The following is a 10,928-nucleotide window of genomic DNA, read 5'->3' on the forward strand; positions in this document are numbered from 1 at the left end:
CCCAAACCATAGATTGATACTATGTTTCCAATGAATGTGTTGTCTGGTCCATTCTCGATTATTTACAGACCACGATCATAAAGCAGGAATATTGCTGAGTCCTGCATTGAACAACAAGAAAAAATACCCTCAGGATAATATACTCCATCTTATCTTTAAAGTTGAAAATATACAGGTCCCAAGATTCAAATACCTAGCAGACAACCTCAAAGATCCCACCCAAATACGACTTCTGTCAAATGCACTATTACACATTACATGTTTGTTGCCTAGCTGGCCATTAACATAACCCAGGCAGCTGTGGAACTTGAGGCAGCCGTATCTATTTCCATCATACTGTTATTCAACAAGTGGGCTGCGATGAGGATGCTGTTTATCTTCCTTCTGCCGAGTGTCTACCATGTTATTCAGATTACTAAACCAGACTCTTAAACTTGTGGCTTATGCAATGGCACAAGGAAGTCTGCACCAGTCAAAGCGTGAACGTGTGGTTGGTGCAACATACAGACCCTGACACAAATATATCCAATTTAGCCCATGCAGGTCTATAATGTTCGGCAACTCTAGATTACTGCAGTATTTTTTTGTTTGTTTGTTTGTTTGTGGTTTAATGCCGCCCTAAGCAATATTCCAGCTGTATGACGGCGGTCTGTAAATAATGAAGTCTGCACAAGACAATCCAGTGATTGACATCATGAGCATCGATCCACTCAATTGAGATCGATGACAGGCATCAACCAAGTCAGCGAGCCTGACGACCAGATCCCACGGCAGTATCTGAAAATGAAATGAGTCTCTGGGCTCCTTTTTGTTATATTTTTATTAAGATAATTTAACAACTGTTTTTTCTCTAAGATATGTTTATTTCAGAGACTAGATGTTAATCTAGCCCCAACAACTGACCAACTAGTATGACTGGACAGCAATGGACAGAGAGCAGTGAATATGATCCTGGACACCCTCTTTTATTTCTACAGGCAAGATGGTTAGTAGAGTGGAAATAGGAATGGCATGATGCACTAATCAGAAAACAACTTTCATATGCTGTGCCCTGTACCTGATGTATATACACATGACAACACTATAATTTGTCAGCAATCATTTTGGCACCCATTTTTTCACAATTATTTTCCATCAAACACACAAATTGACAATCATGCGATGAAAGTCGGTTATTATCGAATAATAATAATTGACCGAACTAGAATTACCAGTTTTGTAATATTTCATGTCCGAATAAAAATATTTTCATCATTGTTATGTAATTTTGTGACCTACATGGCCCTGTAGTGAGAGGACAAGAACAGATGATTTAACGTCACAATTACATAATGCATGTTTAGCTTATAATTGATCACAATTACAACAATGACAACAAGCCTAATAATATTCATAAATATTACTACACATCTGCATGAAGGAAATACTTACACATTTAATCTAAATTATCCATAACCATGGTAACAAGTGTTAGAAATTAACCATTGTTGTTAACCATGTAAGTCAACAAGGTCAAGGTCATTGTTATAACCCCCGTGTTTAAAACATAAAATATTTCAGGGGTCTCTAGATTAAAAAAAGACCTCAAGGCAGCCATGATACTCCTTAATTTTAAACACTGCATAATATTTATAACTCAACATACAAAGCATGGTTTAATTCCTAGTCCTCATTGATAATCAATGTATACTTACAAGACTAACATAATTAATATATATCCAGGTTTGTTAATAAACATTCCTACATATGTGCCTCAATATCATAAAGGAATGTTTACACATTAACTTTAGCTATACCACTTAATAGCACAATAAAGTATGAGTGAGTGAGTTGTGTTTAACGCCACATTGAACAGTATTCCAGTCATATCATGGCTTGTGAACTTAATGTGGGAGGAAAGCCATAAGTGATGCAGGTCTCAGACGTTTACCACTTTGATGAAACCCATGAGCAAGGGTACGGTGCTGACAAACTGTGAAACACAATCAGGGTAAACCGGGATTTGAACCTACAGCCATATGATATGATGCTGGTGTGCCCAAGGGATGCAACTCTGCACAGTGAATTGTGGCACTTTAGAAGACTGGGACAGCTATGCTCCCCTTACAGTGGCACTACTCAAAAATGAAATGTTTGTTTGTTGTTTAACGCCGCACTCAGCAATATTCCAGCTATATGACAGTGGTCTGTAAAATATGGACCAGACAATCCAGTGATTGATGTCATGAGCATAGATCCACGCAATTGGGATACGATGACATACATCAACCAAGTCAGCGAGTCTGACCACCCCATCCCGTTAATCACCTCTTACAACAAGCATAGTCGCCTTTTACGGCAAGCATGGGCTGCTGAAGATCTATTCTACGCCGGATCTTCACGTGTCCAAGAATGAAATGATTCTCAACATTGGTTATAGCTAGTACGAAGAACACCACAAAATGATTTGTCAATTTACATGTTTAACTTACCGGTATGCACTTAACACATGTCTGAATTACTAGTGGCTGTAAACGCAGCAAATTACATGCAACATGTGCAATTAACATGATTCATGGGTCAAATTCCCATCAGAGATAGAAACTGACTCTAGCTTGAGTTGGTCTGACAGACCGAAGGTATCCTCAGGTTTTATCACAGTAGAATTACAGGCTTTCTAGGGCGTTGTCATCATAATAAGGGTTATTACAATTTTGGCAAAATAATATTTGGTGGTGAGGCGAGTTTCACGTCGCGTTCAAGATTATGTCCCTCTTATTGTGATGAGCATACATAAGTTGTTGTTGTTTGTTTGTGTTACTCTGTGCGTCATTGTGTTGTTGTTGTTGTTTGTTGTTGTTGTTTAACAAATGTTCCAGCTATATGACAGTGGCCTGTAAGTAATCAAGTCTGGACCAGACAATCCAGTGATTGACATCATGAGCATCAATCCACGCAATTGGGATACGATGACATGCATCAACCAAGTCTGTGAGCCTGACCACGCGATCATGTTAGTCGCCTCTTACGACAAGCATGGGTTGCTGAAGACGTATTCTACGCCAGACCTTCAGGGGTTGCATACATAAGTGTGTGGCTGCTTGTAATAGTCCGGACTTCTGTCCATTTCTTAGTGCTAGCCCACTGATATACCATGCTGTAGTTTAACATCGATGCCTGACTCAGACATTTAATACTCTGAGACAGTCCTCGTTTTATCCCCTTAATGCAGAGCACCAGGGTAAAAATAAGTACTTTCTTTAAAAGTCTCTTGGCATGATGCGGAAGGGGATTGAACCCCACCGTTTTGCTCTCTTGACAGAGCATATCAAAATTAATAAAGCTGCTTTTGGTTGAAAATAGTCAGAATACAACTGAAAAATGGTAAGGTATTTATACAGATCTTCTCAGAGGCTAATATTCAGCTTTAAGTTAGCAAGTTTCTAGGGCTTCGGTCCTGCCCCGCACTGAAGCACATGTCACACATGTGGTGTCTCCTTGGGCAAGTAACTTTTCATAACATGCTTCAGCAGTAAGTGGGTACCCAGAAGGATGAAATTGTAATGTGACTATTAACCTTCTAGGCAGCTTGGGTTGTATACTCCCCAGGGAGCTGAGAATGAATATCGAGTGCACACTGATCCATTGACCGGGGCAATAATGTTAGCGCTTTGAGCATACACCTTGCGTATGGAGGCTAGCACAATATGTGGAAGTACACATTATTATTAGATATCAGAAAAAAATCCAAAATTTGAATTAACACTTCCCACACAAATATAGTTATTATAACCAATGCCATGACTTTGCAGAGGCAACTTGAATGCAATGCTAAAATACCACTGAATTAAAGAAATTAAGAACTTTTAAGCAAAATAATTATTTCGTAATTTGCCTACCAACATGTCCATGACCCTCAGTTTTAAAATGTATATAAATCCCTGCACTATGATTCTCATTGTGTTATATTCCAAGCACACAGTCACTTAGGATATAAACATACTGTGTTTCTAATGTAGAGCTATGTAACCTGAAGATTTAATGGTGCTACATTCAGTTTAGAATATAATGCGCAATGTGATTTTAAAAATGTTAAATTTAGTATGTTTTGTGCAGTTACATTAACAGGTAAACTAGAACTATATTGAAAACGTGCATATTTCCATTCTACAATGACAAAATCAAACACAAACTCTTAGGTGTTGGGGAAGGTACTGAATGGAGCACATTGGTTGTGTCCAATGTTTTGAGTGGGTTTTCAATAGGGCTGGGACTATACACCAACTGTGAAATCTGATCACGATCCAATACGTATCAAGATACATGCATGTGCTCTTATCTGTGGTGTGTAAGCCATCTTTTTCATAGACAGGATGGCCAAATACCTGGCACAGTAAGGATTTACAGTTGGCATTGTCAAGTATGGCACAATGGATGAAAATGTTTACATTTTCACTACTCATTTTCACTAGTAATTAGTGTTTGTTGTAACATTCATCAAAAAAAATACATTTAAGGTAAGAATCGATACTTTTTACTTAGGGTGCGATTGTGGTCGATACTTGTTTTGAGAAGTAAAAAATGGCATCCGTGTATCGGTCCACTACTAGTTTTCAATGTGAATTAAGAAAGCCCAGATTACAGCCTCTAAACAAGGTATGTTGCTGTATTTGCTCAAACATTGTGCTTGTCACACATTTATACATTGCATGCATGACTTGGCATTCTCAATCGGTGTGATATATATACATTTTCACCTTGTTCAAGCAGGCCAATTGGTGAACATTAAAACTATTTAAAATTGTTTTTAGGATGATACTTCTGGAGTGGCTGAGATGAAAATCACACAGAAAATACTGATGGCCTTAACATGCTGACAGAGTGCAGTCATAATGGAGACACTATATACTGTGAATGGCAGTCTATTAGAGCTGGGACCATACACCAACATCTGATATGTTTCATGATACCTTGCTCACAATGCGATAAGTATCACTATACTTGCATGTGCTCTTATCTGTGGTGTGTAAGCCATCATTTTCATAGACAGGATGGCAAAATATCTGGCACACTGACGATTTACAGTTGGCAGTGTTAAATGTGGCACAATGGGTGAAAATATTACCATTTTCACTACTTATTTTCACTATGAATTAGTGTATGGGGTAACAGTTATAAAAGCAAACATTTAAGGTATGAAACAATATTTTTTATTTAGTGTGCGACTGATCAATCCTTATCTCAGGAGGTAAAAAATTGCAATCCACCAATGCACCGATGTATTGTTCCACAACTATGCCAAAAACCTCTGCGTCAACAAGCCCAGTTTGGCCCTTAGCATTATTTTCAGTAGACATAGTAGATTTTGGTCTTATGATATTGACTATCATTAGCTGAGTTTACTGGACCAAACAGAAATTTACTAGATTTGGGATTTGGACTAGTGGGAAACGTCACAGACTGAGATGGGCATAAACTTCAGGCAATAGTACTGGCAAACAAATTGTACTGCAATATATTGCAGTACAGGTATCTGTATTGCAACATGCATTGTGAAATATTGGGAACTAAAGTGTTAGACAGTGATTGACACCGATTGTACATGCAGATCCTATGTTCTACATCATGCGTACATATTGAAGTACATATATTACTCAGCTTGGTCTGGTCAGTCACTGGCATCATTTTCTAGTCATGGACATAGGGGAGATAACAATGTGAGCATGGTGAGAAAAAAATCACTTCCACGTTAACAACGTTTTGTCAATCAATTACGAAGGGAAACATCATTTGAGAATGACTTTCGGTGTAGATTATAATATAATGATACAAATAATAACGAAACCCCATATATGTACCTAATATACCAACACACAAAACACATATTGCAATCTGCAGAGTCCGAAATAACTGCCTGCCCGTGGATGGTAACTTTTCAGTCGGGCTGCATTTTCCTCCACCTGCCCGACTGTCTGGCAGATAATTTTAAGACTACTTACGTATTCTATTTTATCATAACTTCTCATAGATTCTCAAGTTTTTGCATTATTTCAACTGAATCAAGACACGATTTGTCTCACATTTTTCGTGATATTTCAATATTCATACTGTATACAATGCAGGCAGGTAACTTTGAAGATGGACAGGTAACATTTATGGTCACCAGGCCGAATGTCTTGTTGGGTTTCATTTCAAAATTATTTTAAACAGTGGCAATATGTTTCATTTGAAAAGCGTATTGCACTGTTATCAGTAATGCTGTACAGTACTATAAGGCTATGTATGACCTGAGCATGCAATGCCATGTAAGATACATATAATAAAAATCACAGGTAAACCATTTCTACTAGAAAGTACAAATCGAATACTGATTCAAATACTTCAACCTCTTTTATCATGACTATTTCTATATTACTTCTCCTCTAATATGTCTGATCAACAGGGCCAAGATAAGTAAGCAATTTGTTTACAACTTGTGAACATGATCATCATATGGAGAGACAGTAGCTATGTCAGTTATATAATACATTATACCTATAAATTGGAAACTGAAACACAGTTAACAAAATTAAAATTCAACAATAAATCCATGTTATTACATTTGTTAGATAGGCATTACTTAGAAGTTGACGGATGACAAGATAGACACAATTTTATGGATAACAACACTGTATTAAAGAAGTTGTTATCCATAAAATTGTGTCTATCTTGTCATGTTATTACATATTGTATAAGAAAACAAAAACAATTAACTGCCCGGAAAACATGAATTATGTCAAAACTGTTATTGTCAGTATAATGTGTTAAAGTCATAAAAAGAAAAGAAAATAGTCAAATTTGAATACATATGCAATCAAATCATTTCTTAGCAACAGGCACACAAGACGTAATCAGGAGAGGCTGAGACTGTCTCAAAGGGACATAACTCTTCATGCACAATTTTGTTTGGACATAAACAGACCTTTTTGCTCAAATCCCCATAAATTAGCCCAATTACTACTTTAGTTTTCAGTAGGCAAAATGGACTTCCTGTGTGGCCAATTCAAACTAAATCCAGCTTCATCTACCATTGTTTGAAACTTAAAATTCAATACATCAAAATTCATATCATCTTTATAAAAAGTGCTTAGCCAGCATTTATTGCATACTGTATACACAGCCTTAAGAATTAGTCTGGATGGAACATGATAACATGGGAAATTATGTTCAAATAAAATTGTTCAATGTTCCTCAAGCGTGTCAAGAAAAGCAACTATATGTTGTCTCAGTAATTCAGCTAATCAGCAGTGAGCATGATCAGGTGTTGCTAGATGGGTCTAGACCATCTAGCACATGCATTTTGGAGTTGATTGGCTACATACTTTTTGTACGTCCTGTTTGCATGGAACATTCTACTTATTGCCCCTTCCCACGCAATTTGTACCTTATGGCAAAGGTCAAGATGCCCTGTCACCTCAATGAAATAACAGATGTTCCACAATAAAACCATGGAGAGACTCACTTTCCACAAAGAAAACTGAAGATAATGTAAACATCCATTGAGTGATCAAATGAATGTTTGTATATATAATTATAAACATCTTCTCTTCTTTATGCCAGTCTGCAATAGTATATCAAGACACCCTGCACAGTGTGCACAATGTCCTTGAAAAGACTTTTTATCATGTTTATTGACATAAAAGGGACACCTAAAAGCTTGTTTATGAGATAGTTATATTGCATTTGTTATTGTGAGCATAAACTTCCATAACTAATGAGCCAATTACAGAAAGTAGGTATTATTTTAATTTCTAATGTGATTAAAAGTTCTTGGAATCAGGGGAGAGTCTCAGTAAGAAGTGCTTTGCTGGACATTCTGAATGTGGCCTAGATCTCTTCTTATGATTGTGTCAACAATCTACATATTTCAAAGCATGTGACACATAGACAACACTTTATCTAATTAAATACTGAATGTACATCCATATAACTTGGTTATGCAGATAGTGCAACTTGAATTATTCTCTGCACTGATAAACATTAGTATAACTGTCTATGAAAATTGTCAAAGCATGTGTTCTGTCGTGACGAACTTCACACACATCATCTTAAATTTCCAATTAACCATACAAAATAACATTCTAAAACAAGGAACTAATAAGTTTACGTACCATCAATAAGCCATTCACAATGTGCATTGGCTGAATAAAGATCTGGTCCATCGGATATTTGGCCTCGCTGACCCTTTAAGATTTTCCGACCACTGCAAGATCCGTTGGAGAGATCCCAAGCTGTCAGGAAAACAGCAGCGAAGAAGATATTTCTTGACGTGAAACAAGTCATGACTGACCAAAGGTTGTTCGACAGCCGGTTACCAACAAATGATGCATATCCCCAAACCATCGACCGTGTCAATTGAATATTTTTTGGTCGAGGATGGTTCTCATTTTGGGGGCATATTAGCCCATCGTCTGCTTCAACATGGCATTCAGTATGCACTGTAATAGCATTTCTACATCCTCTGTTGCAGAATGTCCAACTGTTCCGAGGATTTCGTGCAGCTACATGCCGATATATGTCAAGTTACAGTATTTAAATCGTTTTGACAGCTGATTTTGCAAGGTGTCCATTGCTTTTGTTCCCCAAAACAGCATCTCAGCATTGACGAAAATGATGTGTTTTGATTGGTTCTAATTCACGAATAGTATTTTCCTCGTGACATATTTCAAACGATTCTAAGGTCTTCGGTTAGACAAGACAGTGCATAAGTAATTTGGGATTCGTATAACTTTGATGCAGTGCCAAATTTCACTGTAAACTATGTGTACGTAATATTCTGTATAAATAAACACTTAGTTGATGCTTTAAACATAAAGCACCGTCATTTAGGATGTAAGGTTACGCATATTTAAGAACATTTTCAATACACACGCGCGGTACAGCAGATTGCAAAAGTACAATAATTGACATGTGACCGAAGAATGAAGCGATTTTAAAGTACGCGTAAGGGCTATTTCTTATCCTTTTTTATCACTGTATTATCTTCAATACAAGTCCTGTCTGCTGATTTCTGAAAACTTGAAAAATAATGAATATTCATACAAGAGGCAGCTGACACGGTCTAGTGCGTTTGCGTGAAAAGAACATTCCTCTTTGCGTCAGCACATAATGCACAGGATAACATGCATGATCTTTATGCGAAGAAATATCCTTCACCTGAGCTCTCCGTGCGATCGGTATAACAAAGGCGGTTATTCGATGTTTCACTTGTATTTAAGATGATGCGGGTTCTCGGCCGCGGATACCGTACGTTCTCTTGTAACGGTTGTATATATCAATTGTATTAATTTATTTTAGGACAGGTATCTGCATGCAAGGGGCGAGTTTTATAGCGACCGGGTTGTCGGATCATTTATACGGTATGAAATGAACTGTTACACGTATGATTAACGAGGTAGATTTGTTTAGTCATTCGCTTATTGGCGAAACTTTTACTGATCATACATCGTTGTCCATGCATGCGTTATCAATCATTGATCACTACCGGGTGTGAATGTATTAGTTTGTACAATCACTTCGGTTGCACATGACACTTTAGCTTATTAGTGACAAAATAAGGCGTTTTTGTTTCGTTTTTCCTTGGTCGACCTTTTTATAACCGAAAAATCCCATGCAGGCTCGGGATATCCACCACAATGTTCACTACCCCAAATGACCCTCTAGCCCATCTCTGAACCCGGAAATAGCCCCGTTCCCTATATTTATTTTTCCTTTTGAAGCTTTCTCTCTACCTTTGTACATGTATATTAATGAAAAATAATCGCAAGATAATTATTTAACTGAATTTAATATTTAAGATCAGTTGTTTCTCCCCATGCAGGCAAAACACAATACTGATAAACAGACATTTTATTGGGTGAGGAGGGAGGATTTTAAATAATTTTATTTCTAAGTATAGGTTACAGATCTATAAAAATATATTTTATTTTCATGAGCTACGTGACCTCGCCACACCCACTGCGGTTTGGGTGAGTCAGTGAGTGGGTTTGGTTTAACGCCGCTTTGAACACCTGCGATTTGAAGTGTGCCCGGTTAATCTGACGAACTTTGAATGCCTTGGTGCAAATAAACCGAGGTTAACTTGAAAGCAGTGCTTAAACGCAAAAACGTGTTGAAGGGCGGACGGGGTATTGAGAAATAATAACATTATATCTGCAAAAGGCCCCTGTGTCTTTACAATAAGGTTTAGAGTCACTTGGTAGGATATTATTCATGGTTAAACTTATTTACTTATACAATACATTGGTCATATGCAGATCGATGAAATGTGTTTGTTTATATTTTGAATTGTATAGATACGTGCATTTAATATTCCAAGGATGTCGCGCAGTTTAAAATGAAGCTATCGAGCGACACCAAAGGCTGAAATACATCAAGAAACACGTGACCTAATGCATCACAATCAAATTCCCTATTTTTTCACAGGAAACCAGTGTAATATATTGTTACATATAAAAAAAACCGCGCTGGGATGTATGGTAATACCCCCCAAACAACAAGTGCCATATTTTGTTACGTCTTTTGGTGTGACGCGGGTTATCTTCCCGAGGCAAGAGAGTTTACTGACTATAAAAGTCCAGTTTTCACCCTTGCCGAACTGGGCTGGTATTATGGAGTTACATTTTGGCTGGACTAACGAGTCTATGCATAGTCCAATCAAAATTGCGCAACGAAATCGAAATCTGGTTCGTAAACTGTCGTGCAGATGTCGGTCGATTGCAGGATTTGCAAAGCATGCGCACCGCAAACTCGTTGACAAATGATATTTTCCGAATTTTTTTTATTTTTTTAATCAAGGTCTTACGTGATTTGATGCATTTCGCGATGTAAGACCCGTTTTATCACAATATACATCTTGATTATCGGTCAGATCGTCTTGACTGGGCGCTGCCTTTTTGTTTCAAACAAAT

The 10,928-nt window shown here is 37.4% G+C and overlaps 1 protein-coding gene across 2 annotated transcripts in view; it reads right to left on the reverse strand.

The window, feature by feature from the left end:
- Positions 1 to 8,596, reverse strand: part of LOC139459528 (multiple epidermal growth factor-like domains protein 8) — a 64,578-nt gene extending 55,982 nt beyond the window's left edge. For both annotated transcript variants that reach the window (XM_071241056.1, XM_071241055.1), the window contains exon 1: positions 8,130 to 8,596. In XM_071241056.1, coding sequence (XP_071097157.1) covers positions 8,130 to 8,361 — 232 coding nt within the window. In that variant the 5' untranslated portion in view covers positions 8,362 to 8,596. The remainder of the gene's footprint in view (positions 1 to 8,129) is intronic.
- Between the last annotated feature and the right edge of the window lie 2,332 nt (positions 8,597 to 10,928).

This window comes from Haliotis cracherodii, unplaced genomic scaffold (genome assembly GCF_022045235.1).
Source record: "Haliotis cracherodii isolate W230 unplaced genomic scaffold, xgHalCrac1.p SCAF_13, whole genome shotgun sequence".
Taxonomy (NCBI): domain Eukaryota; kingdom Metazoa; phylum Mollusca; class Gastropoda; order Lepetellida; family Haliotidae; genus Haliotis; species Haliotis cracherodii.